The sequence below is a fragment of the Helicoverpa armigera genome, chromosome 12 (assembly GCF_030705265.1).
Source record: "Helicoverpa armigera isolate CAAS_96S chromosome 12, ASM3070526v1, whole genome shotgun sequence".
Taxonomy (NCBI): Eukaryota; Metazoa; Arthropoda; class Insecta; order Lepidoptera; family Noctuidae; genus Helicoverpa; species Helicoverpa armigera.
The window spans coordinates 10,438,699-10,458,055 of NC_087131.1; the positions used below are offsets into that span (position 1 = coordinate 10,438,699).

The 19,357-nt window shown below is 33.7% G+C and overlaps 3 protein-coding genes across 3 annotated transcripts; all 3 read right to left on the minus strand.

Moving 5' to 3' along the window:
* Positions 1–68: 68 nt before the first annotated feature.
* Positions 69–5,805, minus strand: LOC110384033 (uncharacterized). Its single transcript, XM_021345063.3, has 6 exons — positions 5,661–5,805; positions 2,926–2,974; positions 1,899–2,065; positions 1,599–1,685; positions 677–780; positions 69–418 (listed from the first exon to the last, which is right to left on the minus strand). The coding sequence occupies exons 1-6, from the start codon at positions 5,685–5,687 to the stop codon at positions 247–249; spliced, it is 606 nt and encodes a 201-aa protein (XP_021200738.3). The 5' UTR covers positions 5,688–5,805; the 3' UTR covers positions 69–246.
* Positions 5,806–9,812: 4,007 nt separating this feature from the next.
* Positions 9,813–12,380, minus strand: LOC110383964 (uncharacterized). Its single transcript, XM_021344953.3, has 6 exons — positions 12,216–12,380; positions 11,621–11,699; positions 11,253–11,356; positions 11,054–11,137; positions 10,698–10,798; positions 9,813–10,227 (listed from the first exon to the last, which is right to left on the minus strand). The coding sequence occupies exons 1-6, from the start codon at positions 12,252–12,254 to the stop codon at positions 10,020–10,022; spliced, it is 615 nt and encodes a 204-aa protein (XP_021200628.2). The 5' UTR covers positions 12,255–12,380; the 3' UTR covers positions 9,813–10,019.
* Positions 12,381–16,273: 3,893 nt separating this feature from the next.
* Positions 16,274–18,964, minus strand: LOC110383986 (uncharacterized). Its single transcript, XM_021344985.3, has 6 exons — positions 18,774–18,964; positions 18,447–18,525; positions 18,030–18,130; positions 17,578–17,664; positions 16,962–17,062; positions 16,274–16,629 (listed from the first exon to the last, which is right to left on the minus strand). The coding sequence occupies exons 1-6, from the start codon at positions 18,801–18,803 to the stop codon at positions 16,401–16,403; spliced, it is 627 nt and encodes a 208-aa protein (XP_021200660.3). The 5' UTR covers positions 18,804–18,964; the 3' UTR covers positions 16,274–16,400.
* Positions 18,965–19,357: the final 393 nt, after the last annotated feature.

A 19,357-nucleotide genomic window follows, 5' to 3' on the forward strand; every position in this document is an offset into this window, starting at 1 on the left:
AACACATACTTACTTCATTTTGGTTTATGTAAAGGAAAAGTGTCAAGGTAAAATAAAACAATTAGTACTTACTTTCATTTCCATAGAAAATATTTCCTTTTTATTTCTTTCTTAATTTGACTAGTACAGAGTAGATATAAAATAAGACACAGTCAGAGCTTAAATTAAAACCTTAATTTAGTATTGTTCCATATTGTCGAATGGGTCCTACATAGTAATACATTATAAGTTGATATCGGTTATTTCTTACGTTTTTTTGTAATGACAAGAGCAGCAGATCGGTAAGTCGACCTTGATTTTCTCAGTGCCATCGTTACCATCGTGCACAAGAAACTCCCATACGCTGTACTTCTGTTTACAAAATGGTTGTAAACCCAAAGGAACTTTGAATTCTGTAAAACAGACACTGCCCACTTCACTGTAAATAAAAGAAATAGGGTTTAGTGCATAGAAAAACTAAAAATAACACCATATTAGAGAAATCTCTGTTAAGGTGATAGCATCTTTGCATTAATGTTTTACCTAGAGTTCGAAAAATCTATAAAACTGAATTGCTCTGAGATTTCAGGCTTTTGTACTATATTTGTGAAGGAGGAGGCCCTTAGTCAGCTAATCAATTAAGTTCTGATAGTGCATCTTAGTGAGTCACAATATAGGATATCGTATAAGTACTTACTTGCAAGTCTCTAATCGGACCATCTGCACGTAATTCTCTTTAGGAGCTTGGACCACTGTACGCCAGTCGCCTTGTCGAGTTTTCACATTGTAGAGTGGTTCATACTGGAAAACAAACAAATATACGTTATGTACTTAATTGGAATTCAAGTAGGTAATTGTTTAAAATAACTACTGTATTATTTGTATTCACTATTTCAATAAATTGTAGTAGTTCATATTGTAATAGGTACTCTATAAAAAGTACAATGACACAATCTAGCCATGTCGCCTAAATGTATTTGGAAGTGAATCATCGACTTAAATAAGACAACTGATTCGCTCTACATACAAAAGTATCACGCGTGATGTGACTTGTCAACGATTTTTTTATGTTATTTACCTAATAATACTTAAATGGGTTAAGATTATTTGAAATAAAACTTCTTAAATACACATAATTTAATTTTAAAGTTGCTTGAGCTAATATTAGTGATGAGTCTTCTTAAGTATCATCACTATTATGTTAACGCCTCTTACTGTTTGTTTTGTACGTGGGGTATGTACCTATCTACATATTTATCTTTGGCTCGGTAGTAACTAGTAACCCGTCTAGTGACGAGTATAGAGGAAAACACCTCGGTAGCCTTGTCACGAGTTCCGCTTGGACGCACACCTGATTCGTTATGCAATGTTACCGTGTGTTCTCTTTACAATCTGCGTATAAGTTTATCATTATCAATATTAACGCTTTTTATGTGTTATTTAAATCTGGTTCTTCAAACCTAATAGACAGACATGTGTTGCTGGGGACTTTGATCTAATCGAGAGGTAGCCGAGCCATATTGTCTTAAAATTTAAACCGGAAAATACATTTTGAAGAAATTTCCTGATCCCTAACTTCATTGTATCTTATTACTTTTTTTATTAAATAATTTATTTACCACGACGGTACTGTCGCAATTGTCCATGTCGTCGGGGTCTCCCTGGCGATCATCTGTCATCACGTAAGTGGGCTGGAATACCGGCTCCTGAAATTATTAGGAAAATGAACTTTAGTTCGTAATATGCTTAAATCAGACCATACTATAAACTCATCACAAATCATCAAAGAAGCATTACCTGTGTAGTTTCTTGGCTTTTTATTTTGATGAAACATCAATTTATATATGTGTTATTTATGATATGTCCTAAAGTAAATGAGTAGTTTGTTATAAGAAGGTACATAAGTTTTGGACACTCACCTTAAACTTGCCTTTGAATAGATTATTGAAAAGTTCTTCAGGATAATCATCAGGTTTGACAGTGCAGAAATTTTGGTTCTTGCACCTATCAGAAATGTTGGGGGTTCCATAGCGATTGCTCAAGTCTTGTATCGGTCCCGGGAAAACGATTGTTGAATAGTCGACTTCTACAAAAAATACAAATGGTAATTAGCATTTTTTATATGAGACAGAGAAATGCTTATCATACTAATTGGAAATAAAGTAAAGGAAAGAAATGAAATTGATACTTTGTAACATCATACCATGCCCATCACACTCACACTCACAAACGGCGTGTGTTTATGATAAACATTCACATAACACATTTCTTGTTTTTTATATATTTCCTTATGTTTAATATTCGTCAATAATTAAGAATATATCAGACTGTCGCAACTAGGATCCTCAAGACACAGGTTGTACCCTAATAGTGGTGTAGTTTATTGTACCTTTTTGATGAATACATAATTTTGATTCAAATAAGTTTTTATAATGCAGTTATGGAGGTAGCTAAAATATGTATTGATCTAGATGCAACATCCGTTGTGCTAAGCTAATTTTGCTTGAACTATTTCAGCTTGGGTCCATGTACCTATGGTATAATGACAACGAATCAAATGCGCAAACAAATAGGTACAATGCATGGAATTAAATTACATAGGTTATCGGGGTCACATCGCGTGCGCAGTATATTTATCAAATTGCCATCTGTGATGTCAGATGTATGTACCAGTGCATTGTTTATTTATTTTTTTAATGTATTTTTTAATGTATTTTTTAATGTAATGACTTAATTATATTTCCTGCCTAGGCCTTTTCCTAACTGCATTGGGTTCGGCTTCCAGTCGGATGCAGCTGCGTTCCCTATCTAACCTCCTCAACTCAGTTACCCGATTAACGCCTTGGTAAGGCTTGGTTGCTAGAATTTCTGGCTTCTGACTATCCGTTACGTGGTTTCATAATAAATACAATTCAATAACACCTTAGAAGCCTAATATTTACTTACTTTTCTTTGTAGTTGCGCCATTTGTTAGATGCAGGCTATTGAGCGCGCACTGAAAAAGAAAACAATCTATTGATTACAAGGGAAATGGATAAACTATTAATAAGTAATTTTAAGAGATCGATCAAGATCAGAATTCATGATGATTGTGAGGCCACGAGACTTAAAAAACAAGCAGCAAGATGTATCATTGTGATAAAAATAATTTGAAACTTGTATTAAAGGAAATCAGACATAAAATTACATAAATTCACCCGAGCTAATATAGATGCGTGTTGAGTTTCTAAAGTGTCAACTGGTTTAGCTGACTTGCATGCAAACCAGAAGCGTACGGGATGTTTATTCATCGTTCTTCTTGAATTTATAACGGAGATTTTATAGACTATTAATCTTCACTTGACATTATAATATATGTATATTAGCAATTAGGTGTCTGTCTACTATTGAACATTTCGATTTTGTAGGTACCTGTTTTTTTAGCCAGCTATTGTTACTCATACTTTTATTCTGACTGTACGTGATATAGAAAGAGAGGGGAAAAGACGTATAACAATTTTTCCTTACGTGAACATTTCTTCGGTCACCTTTTTACCTCAATGCTCATTGGGAAACTTCGTAAGTAACTAAAATAGATTTTAAGTATTTTATAACACAAAATTACCTTAGTTAGGCGTCATAGAGATATGCGTCAACTATGACGACATCATCATATAAATGGTTACTAAATTCGTACCTAACATATTTGTGGCATTGTGTCGTTATCTCAGGTCCATCTGCCCATTAAATTAGTTTTTCAAAGCCATGTCGGGGATTTACCAGCACGTAAACGGAAGTATTTTTTTCTATTCGGAAATTCAATTGTAACTCGCGCAGCTGTGGTTTTGACGTAAACAATTCTAGGCGTACTAGTCGATTCCCGCGGTTTCGTCCGCGTCCCGAGAAAAATACACCGCGCAACGTAGTCCACTTTAATATTTTCTCCAATTGAAATCACAAGACCACACATTTGACAAGGGGGAATCGTTTTGACACCGTTACACTTACGCGTATCATAACTACCTATATGCGGCAATGAACTAAAATACTATAAAAACAATAAACTACGCAATTTCTAAGATGAAGAAATACCTACTTAAACATGAATAGACATTACACGTTGATTTATTATGGCTGTCACTTGGGTCTTCAACTGTTCAAACAAAGTGTGTCAGGTTATATCTAAGAAAATCATTATTCATTTTCACGCTTATTTTTCTTACATCCCATGACAGGAGATTAAAAAACGTATGTATCACCGTTACTTCAGTTTTTATTAAACGCAAAACAACTGAGTTGAAAGTGGATTACACAAACAATCCTCTTTTATTTGGGGTAAACTATTATCCTATTTGCATTTTAACAGGTTTAATTATTTTTTGAAATATTCCATGAAATAAAATTACTGAAGTACATATGTATGTACATATAACAAAATATAATTGTATTCACTGACAGAATGGAAATAAGGCTGAACTTTTTCTTTCTTTCTCCTGCCCTGTTCTCAATTTTACTTGGGGTCGGCTCAATATGTCATTTTCTTCCATTTTCCCCTGTCACTCGTCATAAGGCTGAACATAATTTTATTTTTAGAACAGGTATTAACTGCAAACTAGTCTTCAAGTACCGGGTTTGCAGAAAGCTTAGTGCATGAGAGAAAACCTGTCAGTGAACGCAATTACAGCTACAAATTATCTAGACGGCGTAGGTACATGTTTGATCAAGTGCATCGACATTAAAGTGATCAAGGCTTTTGATGAGGTAAAATTATTCATGCCCCTGTATATTCAATATTTTAGGACAAAAAACTTAATTTTATTTTTTTCTTCAGAGTACCACAGCGGCCGTATTATTAACAATAGATGTGGTTTGATGATCTACATCCTATAATTTTCTGGTCATATAATTTTATCAAAGTACCTATAGCTAATATCATAACCACTATAATTATTTTTATATAAATAAATAAATAAGTAGAACTATCATAGCATTTATTACTGGAGTGTCAAAATATATTGCCATTCAGATTAATGGTAGTCGCTCTCAAGATCATGAGGGGTCAGTTTAATCAATTGGTCAGGTCAACAGCTTACGAACGACAAATATGGCTTACGAATGAAAAACAATGGCGATTGGTGAATTCAAGGTGAAATAAATAATGATATGTCGGTAGTAAGAAATGGTACTTTCTTATAGGAATAAGCTACTTGTTTTTGCTAAATATGAAGCTGTAGGAAAGTATAACACAAAATTAATTTAAACAATGCACATCATGAATGCAATGTACATTTTTTAATTAGATCGTAATTTATTTAAATATGATTAAAACAAGCAAACAGTACTACAAATTAATGAATTTGTAATGACGATGTCGTGACCTATACATACATATAGTATAAAAAAAATATAAATGGTTCTATACACGAGGCCAGTTGTAAAAGTAAATTGAGAAAGACTAAAAAACACTATTGTATGAAATCTAATAAAAAAATATGCTACACTTCTTAGAGGACTGTTTTCAGAGAACTACTTAATTTTTACGATAGTTTATTTGGAACTGGTATTGAAAAATAAAAACATACGCATGTATCTCTAATTGTCCTACACATAATTTACTGTAAGATTTTCAAAAACACTTAAAAATATGGCGAAACGAACACAAAAAAACAAAATTATTATTAAATATTATTTTGATCACTTACAAAAACTAAGTAAAATCCTAGAAACATGTTTCACGATCACTGTCCGATTCACAAGAGGCGTGCGCTCAGCTCTCTGTCTTCAATATAACTGAAGTAATATACCTACCTTGTTACTCAAAGAGTATACTCCTAGTGCTGATCGTACCAAAAGATCTAAATGTTACACATGCGTATAAAGGACCTACGCCCTTTTATTGAGAACTGGCTTCCTTCAGCGGTTTCACCCGCTTACTGAAGGAACTACTTTTAACATCTGGATAAAAGGAAACCTACTCGTATATGCTATTCTGATGTATAAGCTATATTACCGCCGAGTGTCATTAATATTGGTTGAGCCGTTTGTGCGTGAATGAATATTTTTGAGATTTGTATTTTTAACTAGCTTTTGCCCGCGGCTTCGCTCCCGTCAACTGACTTCTCTACTTTACCCTATTTTTTTTTCATAAGAACCTTCTCCTGACAATAACAAACACAACAAAAAAATAATTAGCCAAATTGGTCCAGGCGTTGTTGAGTTATGCGCTTACCAACACAATTTGCGATTCATTTTTATATTATAGATGTACCTAAGTGTAGGCAGTTTTAGATATAAAAAATACGTTATAATTGTTTAAAACATTATTTTCATGTAATGTGTCTCTCCAAGGACGAATCCCGTTTGCCTTTCTGCTGTGTAGTGTCATCATTTTCTGGTTAGTAAAAAGACGTCATAGTTTTCTATATTCGTTTAGATAGTTTAGAATATTATTTTCTAAGTAAAAATAAATATATTAATGAACACAATGAAGGTTACTAGACGATGACTACATTTTTTACTAATAAAGTACGTATTCATTTAACGAATCATTCATAAGGAATGTTTGCAATATTAATGCACTTGTATCAATACGTATAATGATATCAGACTTAGATAAAGACCAAAAAGGATTTGATTAACCTAAGCAGTAATAAAATAAAGCTTTATCAGAATGACACAGGAAGCTTGTGAAACCACTGGCGGAAGCTATAAGCTAATAAGCTCAAAGTTTTTTAATATTTTTACAGATTGTAGCTATGAAATAATTTCGAGGAATAATAATAATATATAGGTGAATAAAGTAAGCCATATAAAATATAAGAACTTGTTATACATACATTCAAAGACTAGTTGATAACTAAAGAATACGCAAACAGGATGAAACCACTCATGGGTCGTAGAACATACTAATCGTGCGTTTCAATATTTACTTAGGAAATTAAACCGATTATACTGAATAGTTTGAGCTGATACGACGACCATCCCTTTCCGAGTGTGCCACGGAGGAAAGAAAGATGAGCGGAGATGCCATAAGGCAGGTAGTTCAGGCTCCTCCTTGTAGGTCAAATAAGAAACGGTTGGCGTAACCAAAACAATATCAGTTGCTGGTAAACTAACAAGGCTTTCAGATTTTGTTTTACACATCGGTCAATGATTGATCTTGATTGATTGGTGATTTGGTTAGACTTTGTTTGGCGGGTTCCGAAGAAGGCGTCAAATGAAGGCGGAGTTAATAAGGTTCCTCGTATCCCGAACTCATTTCTCCTAAGAAGCTCCTAAGCTTTTGCCTTATGATACTTTCGCTTGTCATTTGATCTGTTCTCCGTGGAGTTTACCCTAGACAATTCTTGTGTCAGCCAAAAGACGTCCACTGCTGGACTCAACGCCTTTCCCGAGGTTCGCCAATTTGCTCGGTCTTCAGCAACCCGTATCCACTGCTTCCCGGCAACCTTGGCTACATTGTCTGTCCATCTAGTGGGATACCCCCCTACCTACGTCATTTCAACTTTGACGTCACTGTGTTGTCGGGAACTGTAAGATTTCCTGTTATATGAACGTTATTGTATTTAATTAGCGTAACATGACTGAACCTAATCACGTCACGTGTTTGAAGAACAGCTGCGGTTTTAAAACAATTTGCTTTAATTAAACCCCCCAATCAAAGAATGGGGATATCCAGTTCTGGGGGATAAGGCAGTCAGTTTATTAAGGATCTATCTTAATTCTTTCGTGGTTCTCTGTTACAGCACATAATAATAGCTCATTTATAATCTAGGTTCTGTCGTCTATCTTAGTGTGTGTCGGTTTGCTAAAAGTAACGACAACACACAAGGTTTAAACAAGGTTTTAGATTTTCCGCTCCTTTTTCCTAAAGATGATGATGATGTCGTAAATGATGATGATGACTCGTAAATGGGGTAAAGATACCCAAATATCCTTAAATTTCTTCCAAAATTGTTAGGAAAGACTTGGGAGATGATGATGATGAATGTATTATCATATTGATGCCTTTGCTCTAAGTGATAGCCGTACAGGTAGCTCGATAGTAAGGGTCAACTCTTAGCACTTGGCTGGATTGGAGAGGTCAGGCAGGCAGTCGTTAAAAGTAGTTGTATTGGGTTAGACTGGAAGTCTACTATGACGTAATTGGAAAAAGCAGGACAGTTGATGATGATGATATTGCTACCTTAAGATTGTTGTCTAAAATCCACAAATGGGTTTATTTCTGAGCCCTACTTAGCCGTCTCTCGAGGAAGATTGGCAAAATGATTGTGAAATAATGTTATGCTGTATAATAAAATGACATCATTGTTAATCGTACAAATTGTGTGCGTACACGTACGTCGTACATATTGTGAAATATCTTTCTCAACGAATACAAGTAGGTACATCGAAATGGGATTTTCCGCAACGCTTTAAACCTTCTCCTATTCCTCTAATTTTCCTTGAATCATTAAATAAATATATACGTCAATAGCTATTCCGAATTAATGGCTAAGCCGATTTTGTTGAAATTTTGTTGTCATGATAGATAGCCCTCTACATTCTTTCGGCCTCTACATTTTTGCCCTCAGAGTGTTATAATAGTTATTTGTTATACAAGAGTGCAAAGTTGCTTTTTAACCGCGGGCTCAATTTTGATGACCGAGCAAGCGAAGGATTCTAAAATTGAAACACGAGCGTAGCGAGTGTTTCAATAATTAGAATCCTGAGCGATAGCGAGGGAATCAAAAGAGCACAAGGGTGAAAAATCTTTGCACTCGAGTGCAACACGTAACTTTTCATCCCACCTCATCGAGGAAATTACTAAATGCAAAAAAACAAAATGGCGCGCACATACGAGTATCAAATTAAAAAGAAGTACCTATTAAAGTTCATTTATTTAAAAACTCGGTTTAAAAATGAAATGAGGTTAGAAATCTATGTAAAAACAATAATAAAAATTACTTAATTAATTTAATAATTATTTTAACCAGTATTTTATTTGTTTAATATGTATTTGTTTGAAAAGTCTTATCAAGATTGTCACAAATGGAGTATTGTACACGATGTTCTAAATTCAAATCACTTTGCCGCTCTAGAGGATAAAAACGACTTTTGCGCTCAGATATCAAAGGGTAAAACTACTCTTTCCGAGATGGTGGGATGAAAAATACTTTTTGTAAGCAGAAAATATGTGCCTACTTAATTTAATTATAACATAACGGTTTTTGCCTTTTTTCGGCAAGATAGAAATAACCTAGGTATTTAAGTAAATAAAAAATTTAGGGTAAAGGGCAAATTTTATTTATTTTTAATTTTTTCCAAGGGCACATAATATTAAGGGCACAATACTTATAAAAATAACAATAATCAACTAAAAATCTACGTATAATCATTTTTGTAGTTAATGAAGCAAGTTTAACATTTGTCCATATGTTATATCATATTGAAAGATCTGATATTTTTCTTTTCGCCTGATTTTTACGGGAAACATACATTACAAAGATATTAACATTACGACCACGTTTTAGAAAAGGTTTCCCAAGTCAAGGAGGTTCTTATGAGCAGTAAATAATTGTGATATCTATAATAGTTCTAAGGTTGATAGCTAGTCCTGGTTCATGCCCTTATTCAATTTAATCCATACTCAGAGGGACTGAGCTGGGACTAGGATAAGGCATAGACTAGGACTGGGTATAAGAGACGGTGATTGGTAATAAAAATAAGTATTTCCATATAGTATGTTTTTTTAATAATTAAAAAGTAGGCAACACCAAATACGATCCAATAAATATTACTTAACATAATTTACACAATTTATAACAAAAACACCTTATACTTATTTTCTAGTAAAACGAATTCTAATAAAAAGTCTTAAAGTAGCAATTCAATAAAAAAAACTATTGAGGCAGGCTGATGGCTTGAAAACAGATGGCGTTTTGAAACATTCATACAAATGTTATAAATAAACAAGTTCTTGAAATTATACATCAGTTTTTTCCCTATACAAGGAATAATTAACATGAAACTAAAGACATTGTTGCTTTTTGTTCACACAACTTGTAGATTTACATAGTAGTTCAGTCTCGTTTAGCATCGTAACGGCACTTGCAGCATACCGGAATGCCGTCCTTTGCCGAGGCAATCTCCATCTTGGGACCCGTTTCATCTTCGTTAAGTACGAAAAAGTCGAAGTTCATTTTTGTAGTAACGCATTCCATCTTATATTTCCTCAAAGTAGTTCTCAACAAAAAGTGCGATGTATCCTTTTTGATAGGTCCCTCGTTCCTGAAATAATAATATAAAGTTTTTTAAATTTAATTTATGACATTTACATATGCTTGGTATTAACTAACGTAGGTAAAGTTGTATTGTTCTATTTGATTGTCATAATTTACCGACCGAGTAATAGGCTGTTAAACTTTATTTTTCTCTTTGGTTGCAGTAGCGGCAATACGTATGAGGAAAACACATTGGTTGTGTACAAACTCAGTGCTAACCTATATACCAACTACCTTATAAGTACCCAAGACGTATGTGGTGTATAAATCCGGAATGCATCATCAATACAAGTTTAAAAAATCTATTGGTGTATTTGTTACTATGCATTAATAAATGTAAGCTTTTATTTGTTGTTTAAATTCTTGAAATGTTATCATAACTCCAACAAAATTTCAAGTTACATAAATCATCATCAAAAGTTACATATCCGGTACACTTAATTGTTATTAATCAATTTCAAAATTCAATGTACTTACGCGCATCGCTTAACGCTGTAGATCTGTTGGAACTTCTTAGGCAATTGTACAACTACTCTGACTTTGTTATTAGTGTCTGTAATGTAGTAGATAGGACCTTCCTGGAAACACAATATCATTTGGTGAGTGCTACCAACTATTTCATATAAAAAATAAGTAAAATGTATAGTCCTAATAAAATTTATGATTGTCTTTTATTGCACATACTAGTTATAAATACAATACATTTTGAAGAAGATGAATGAACAAGGGCGAGTTTAACCCATAATTTTCGTAGAGCAAAAGTTATTGTTAGAGAGACAAATTAAAAGAAAAGAATAAACTCAAACATAGGAAATCCTTAGAAATGAACTTACCGTAGAGGTCGATTCACAGTCTGGCTCGTCATATGTATCTCCGAAACGAGACCCGATAGCCTGGGGGGTATTTTGGTCTACCTCCTGTAATGAAATGTAGGTAAAGTTTTAGTTTTCTATTTTATTAAGTTTTTGTAGTGCTTCAGTCAGACAGTGTCTTGTATACATGTATGAGTTAGTATATGTAGGATCTGCTTACCGATTCGAGCAAGTCCTGTAGAAGTTCCTCAATTTTGTCATCAGGGTAATCATCTCCCTTTTCGAAGCAGTATGACTGTCCCTGGCAGGACGCTGGCATGTCATCTAGAAAAAAAAAATCATCAGTTATTTATGAAATGTACCTATATATTTTTTGTTTTGATACACTCGATTGAGAATTTATTATTTAGTTTAAATGTTTGATAATATAATAAATGCAACATAAAACAAATGGATATATTTTACAAAACCCTTTGGACAGTCTATAGTTGTAGTGAGAACTTGCCCTCGAACCGCATAGTTTTGATCTTGGATAGCAATATTGATTGGTTTTATACAAACAGTACTTAATTATAAAGAAATACGTACATTGCATAATATTTCTGGAATCAGATAAAAGTTCTCCTTCCTCGGGTGCAGCTTTCACTGCATTCATCGTAAAGGCAGTCTGAAATTACAAATGTTATAAAATAAGTAAAATAAATAACAACAAAATGTTTTTACTGTACTGTAGAACGACAATACTTAACATGAGTAATACTTTACAATGAAGAGAAACATAATACAGAAAGAATAATGTACTATATGTACATATGTAACTATGGCTAAAGTAGGTTCGACTCCCAGTCTAACCAGACGCATGTTTGACAAGGAGCATTGCCTGTCTATCTTATCCGGGGAACCCGACGCCTCTTGGTAAGACTGGTTAATATAAGAATATATTCTTATATCATTTTAAGTATTCAAAATTGCTTCTTTATCTACACTAACATTGGCAGACTTTAACCATGTAATTATATTTCTTGTCAGTTTCTATTCATTTAGTTACAACAGCGTAGGTTTTTCCAGTGGGAAATTCTTGGTAGCAGTTCTAAGGTTGGCACCATTCAATACATACAATGAAATAGAGTGTGCTTCATACTAATTTATTGATTTACTATAAAGTAGCTAGAAATTGACTTACCAAAAGAACACCAACGAGCAATAAGTAAATAGTTGCCATTTTAATAATGTTTAAAATTATATTAGCTAATGCAATAGGTAATTAAATTAATACTTTTTTATATAAAAATGTGAATGTACGCTGATTGGTTCCTTTCAACAGTGTTGTACTGATCAAGCGCACAGTGACAATGATGCGTAGTAGAGGGATGCACCGTTTATAATGCGAAATATTTTAAGGAAAACCGTCGTCAATACGTAATAAATAATTATTGTTATTGTTACCTATTTATTTCCCAGAATGAGTTTACTAGACATAATCGAATAATATTTTAAATAGGTCATAGGTATCTTTTGTTTAGATTTTTTATAGTTTTGGGTACTTAGGAAGTTATTATAGGATGCATGTTGGCAATGAAGAACTTTGATTTTACAATTACGACTGTGGATTTCAAAACTAAAAAAAATATTATTTCGGAAAATATTAAAAATAATTTATGCACCATGCACCTGTTAATGTCGGTCCTGCGCCTGATCTCTCTCCGGTCGTGTCGGATTACCGTCCCATCAGGCCATGAGAGTGAAGGAATAGGGAGTGCTTCTGTGTCTGCGCAGCTCGCTGATCGCTTTATCTTAGATCAGACGCCGTTCCCGACAGTCAATAAAATTGCTAGAAAATCTTTATATAGAAGTGGTTTCAATCTGGTATGATTTTCTGGGAATAGATAATAATCTAAAAAAATATATTCAGTGAGTTATCAATGTTATTGAGTAACCAAAGTAGGTAATTTACGTGGGTATAGAATGTATTTACCTCTTATTATATAACGTCATTGAGCGAATTTATCAACATTTATGTCATACGATGCTCCTTATTGGAAACACCATGACGTATACTATTTACGTAATTATAACTCATTGTAGACTAATTGAAACTTAAAAATATGTTTATCACTCATGTCACCTAACTGCTGAAAATACTAAAATAAAAAAAAAATACTCATGCGTTTTGAATTCAGGTCGGTTTGTATTTTTTTTTCAACATAAACTGTCGAAGAAGTAACACATGAAAGTAGTCTTCCTTGTTAATTTCTTACATAAGGAATTAGGTCTTTACAAAAAATAGAAAACGAAGAGAACTGTGAAATAATTGTGAAAGATTAAACCTTTTTTAAATTTACATTTAAGTAAAACTACTTTTACGGATTTTATCGCGTTTATATTAATACTAGCTTTTGCCCGCGACTTCGTTCGCATGATATAGTGACTTCCGGCATATTTTTGGTTTGACCAATAGATGGCGCTATATGTCCGGAATAAATTTTATTTTTTATTTTTATATATATTTTTTTTTAAATAAAAACTATCCTATGTTGGAATTAAGTAATATTAATATAACTGTGATAATTTCCGTAAAAGTAGTTTTATTTAGATGTCTTATATTCGCGTAAGTGTCAGAAACTGCCACTGCTAATTTCGTTACAGCCAACTTTCTCAGTGCTTTTGTTTACAGAATAGTAGCGTGAAACAGTTACTGCCTGCCTGTAACTTCACTGTTAAATAAATCCTAAATCATCAGATTGCGTATTGCGTGTTAGTAGTTACTAGGAGCCAATGGAAAAGTAAATAATGAAATTGCTTGACATGTACCTAGATGTAATTTATATTTTGCCTAACCTGCATGTAATTCACTTGAGCTTTTATGACTATGCGCTACTCGCATTGCCGAGTCTTCACTTATTAAACAAGTTTTGACTGTGGGCATCAAAACTATTCAGTGTTTTACACCTTCGCAAAAACCTTTGACATGCATGTGATGTCGATTTTGTCATCATTTTGCGTACTGAAAAATACATTCTCGTAGGTGCTCCACATTTAAGGGTTTAGGGTAACTAGTTTTAGGTCTGTATTCCTTAGCAAAATTACCATATTTTGTTTCTGATTTTATTTTGGTACCTCAGTACTTCTTGATACAACAGCTGGTTTTTGCTGGTTAAAAGAGGATTCCATCTTATTTTCATAATTTCTAGGTAGAAAGATTCCACTCCATATAAAACATCAACCTGACTGATTTAAGTCGTCCTTCCCAGAGAGGCGGCTCCCTAAAGCCGCAGGAAGCCTTTTTGGGTTGTGAATGAGGGCTAAAATTTTACCCCGATTGGGGTTGAAATCTTCGGGGTGTGAGCACGATTCACCTAAGTTAATAATGTCAAAATTGAATAGAAATCGAATCGCAATATGATCGTAATAGTAGTTTTAACCATATCGGGCATTCTGCTACTAATATAAGACCAATCGTATTCCAACGACATTCGACTGGTTTGCGATTGGTCTGCTATTTTGGTGATTTTGATATATACGGCAGTTTGCTCTACAATCATATTGGAATCGTAAATCATTTGCAGACAAAATGATTCATTAGTCGAATGACAGAAAAGGATAAAAACGTTTGTTTCAAAGAAAAAATAGCGAAATGCCACATACCTACGCCTCAATCTTAATCGAGTCGGGATTGGATCACAGTCGAATATGAATCGTATGTGCTTAGGTAAAATTAGGAGAATCGGGCCCCTGTTTTTTAAAGTAGATAAAGAATATAAAGAAGGCATGGAGAGTATATGTGATCTATACTCTTTGTAGACAAAAGGCTCCACGCTTTCTTTTATTATTATTATTTTGTGTTTTTTTTTTATTATTTTGTAATTTTTAAAAGCATGTTTTTTAGTTTTTAAACCACAATTTTTATTTTATACTATTTTATGCGTAAATAGAATAGTGGTGGCCTAGTGTGTAAAGAACCATGCAACCTCTCAAATATGAGGGCGTGGGTACAATTCCAGGTCAGGCAAGTACCTACCAATACAACTTTTCTAAGTTTGTATGTACTTTATCTCTTAGTATAACTTAGACACCGATGACTGTATTTTGGATGGCACGTTAAAGTGTAGGCCCCCGCTGTGATTGAACATCCTTGGCAGTCGTTACGGGTAGTCAGAAGCCAGTAAAAGTAACACCAGGCTAACCAAGGGGTATTGGGTTGCCCGGTTACTAGGTTAGCGGTACTGGGTTGAGGAGGTCAGATAGATAGTCGCTCCTTGTAAAGCACTGGTACTCAGCTGCATCCTGGTAGCCGACCCTAACATAGTTGGGAAAAGGCTCGGGAGATGATGAATATTTTATACGTAAATCATAGAGTTGCATTTCAAATGGCCAATCCGCCACCTTGGGACGGCGGCCATGTTGGATTTAAGTCATGTGACTGTCTTTTTTCGTATTCCTAATAGTAAACCCTTTCCCTTTAAACAGCCATCTTGGGGAGGCGGCCATATTGGATTTATGATGACGTTGCTTAGCTAGTCATGTATGGTCGCCATAACTCAGAGCGTGTGCAAAATTTCATCTTAATCGAAGACTGGGAAGTGGGTCAAATTAAGGTTCCAAGATTTTCTTACATAAATAGTTACAAGTGAAGCTAAATGAAGCGTGTTAAAAAATAATTTTGAAAACCAACAATAGAAATTAAAACAGCTCATGCAAGTTGTAAAAATATGATTATTTTGATAAAACCTCTGTAGTCGGTAACTTAGTAATTTTGTTGGAGGTTCAGTATTCGGAAGCTTAGTTTTGTTATTCGAAGATCCATTTCTTTTTCGGAGAAAATGTTAAGTATTTGATCATGCTCTTATTTGCCGTTAAACTGGATATTTTTTTTTGGTTTGCATTTTATTTATGTAAAAATAAATTAGCAAGTTGTCAGTTAAATACAAAACAGTACTTTTGATGTAGGCGCTATCTATGTATCTATCTCTGTATATATCTTGACGTCAGAATGGCTGTCACCTTTAGATGCTAAATATCTTCAAAACCACGGGGGTAGCAATTAGTAGCAACTAATGATAGGTGGTAGCAATTCTCTATAATGTATTTTGAGAGAATCGGTGAGGTGTGACAGCGATCCTGACGTTAAGATTTTTCACGCTGCGTCTGCTTCAGAGCTTCTTAGTATTTGAAGTTGTAACTTGAAGTTTTGTGGTTGTCAAATAAGTGTTGTGGCGGGTAAAATAAAAGAGATGTTATTCGTTTATAATCTTGTTTATTTCACAAAAATAAAATATTTACACTTACTTTAAATAAATACTTATTATCTTATTCAAATCCATTATGTAAGCAGTGTTGTCTAAAGAAAATTGATACCCATATATTGATGTTAACGCTTATAAAACTCATTTAACTTATTCATTTGGCATCTGCACGCAATGGGTATAGCGGTTGTTACAACTTCCATTCTAGGCTCAGGGTATTCGGTGTTTAAAACGAAGAAATCGAAATCAAGAAACTTGGTCTCACATGTGATATTGAACTTATTAAGAACTGCTCCCCTCACAAAAGAAGTGTTATTCAGGTGTGGCGATTTGTTAGTGATTCTTCCCTCATATCTGAAAAAAGTAAACAATAATTAAATAAGAATAGCAGTATTGTGTAACACACTGATGTATGAAAAGGGAAAAGTAAAAATCGATTTTGCTGATTTTATTGATAACTAACTTTTCCCACTGTTTCGCCGAGTCCTGTAGGAGTACCCATAAATACGGCCTATCTTACTTGGGGATAATATTGCTTCCAAAAAGTGATAGAAATTTTCAAATCAGTTGAGAAGTTTCTGACCTTTTAACCATACAAAAAAAAAAAAATATTTTCTCTAAATTATATTAGGGTAGAAAAAACTTTTTAACATGTTAATGCGCCTTTACAATGTGAATTTACTTACAAGCATTCCTTAGTACTGTAACTCTGCAAAAATTTGTTATCAGACTGCACAACTGCTCTAACTTCACCACTCCTATCTCTGACATAGTAAATGGGCTTGTCCTGAAAATCAAAGAGTGTTATTATTCATTAGCTGTTAAAAGACATTTATGGTTGTTAGATCGTATTCGATTGCCAATAGAATTTGAGTAGATTTTTTTATTCAATCATCAGTTTAGGTGTTCAATGTCGTTTTCCTCGTCAGTTGGCAATGAGTTTTAACCAAACGTGAGTAGAACTGTCTAAAAATCTAACCAAGCTATCTAATCAAAGCACAAAAACAAACGCAAAGATTTATTCAAATCGGAATAATAGTTCATCGGATACCTAATTGTATTCAAGACAACAAACAAAAGAACTATTTACCTTTTAATAAAAGAAGTATTTGGAATAGAATTTAATGTAAGTAGATGAGAGAGATTTATAAGCTACTTGATTTAAAAAAGGCGATTTGCAATTTGGTCAAGTTCAGAGTACCTCAAACAAGCTAGATGAATAGAAAATTTGCCTAACCTGCTACGATGCTAAATATAATATGATGAGATATGATGAATTGATTATGTTAACTAGTAAGTTACCTTAAAGATGGTATTTGCTGGGCAGTTGACATCGTCATCTTCTTGGATGTAGGAAGATTGGCGATCTTTTAACAGTTTCTCCAAAGCCTGCAAAAAGGGAAATATCCAAAATGTTTAGTAATATGTAATCTGAGCTGCCGGTGACGAGGTTACGATGCGGTGCACAACAAGTCGTACGCATGCGAGTGCAATAAAGAATAATACAACAAGGGGCGCGCTAGACATTTCAAACACCAACCGCAGTTAAGATGACGGATGTAGTATATAGTTTTAAATCTCAGATTTTCTAAAAAGTTTTGTGAACCTTGCTACTGAAGCTGATAATCAGTCTGGTCGCTATTATCACTCATTCTACATTTTCTCTGGTATAACTCCATAGATCTTCTTAGGTGTGCTTAACATACAATCATTTGTATGGTCTATCAGTTATTTGAAATTAAAATTAAACTTACCTGGGGAATATTTTCTAACAAAGTGTCAATGTCCTTCTGGGGGTAGGAATCACCCTTTGTAAAACAGTAGTTTTTTCCGTAGCAGTCATTGGGCATATCCACTGTAAAACAAAACAAAAATTTAAACAAATGTACATACCCGTATAACAATTGTTAAAAACCGACGGGTGAATAAGGTTAATCAGCGCTTAACTGGTAACGTTTCTTGGCAGGTACGTTAAATTGGTGAATACTGTCCATAGTTAGTATATTTTTGGCAGTCGTTTCTAGTAATAAGTGCCTATTTTTCCTTGTTTAATAATTACATTAATTCTATACCTATTTTTTTCTGCAAATCGTTACAAAAGCCTTTGTAACGATATGAAAATTCGTATAATAAGGATAGAAATCTACAAAAAATAAACCTAAAGTACTTACTGATATCAAAAGAATACACAGTGTATTCGTCTACTCCAGCGTCAGCTCCAACAAGATTGCAGATTACTGGGATGGCGACCTGAAATAAAATTTTAAATCGTGGTTTTTACAAGCTCTTTATTATCTAAAAAGCAAATTTCTTGGAATACTTTTAAGAACAAGACCCGCATGTATGAAAACATTTTCAAATATTTTCCTTGAACATAAATTATAATTTTTAAATGATTGATGATTTCAAATTATATGATTATATTCTTTCATGAGATTACTTTTAGTAGTCTGAGAACCCTATTTATTTTAATCTACATAATAGTTATGTTTACTTACCAAACACAGAAATACGCTGAAGCGACACATATTTGTTTATTTTATTAAAGAGATATCACCGAATAATATCTTTATGCCAAAAAATATTTCGTTTAAATATTTATTATATCTTCGAGGACAAAAACCGTTCTATTCAAAATATGAAAACAGAACCCGTTTATTCTCCTCGGCTGATGGCGAATGAATGTAACAATGTTCATGAATCCATCCTTTTTATTCAATTCACAATTAAGGAAAACGGTTTTGTTTTGCGTGATATAGGCATGACTTAATGAGTGTGCACAGGGAGCATTTATTATATCACAGTTCAAAATAATTTAGGGGGTGGTTGACAACTAGCTATCACCAGTTTGAAACGAGAGTATGACGAGTTATGACGTCTCAAACGTTGTCACAGTATAATAAAGACGAATTTTTTTGTTTGTTTGTACACCTAAACTATTGAACGATATGGACATTTATTTCACTATTACACTCTTCCCGAGTAACATTGGCGGCTTTTTAGCCGATACGGAGCGTAATTTCCACGGGATGCGGATCAAACAGCTAGTACTAAGGAGGAGTGAGATTTTTTCGTGTTGTGC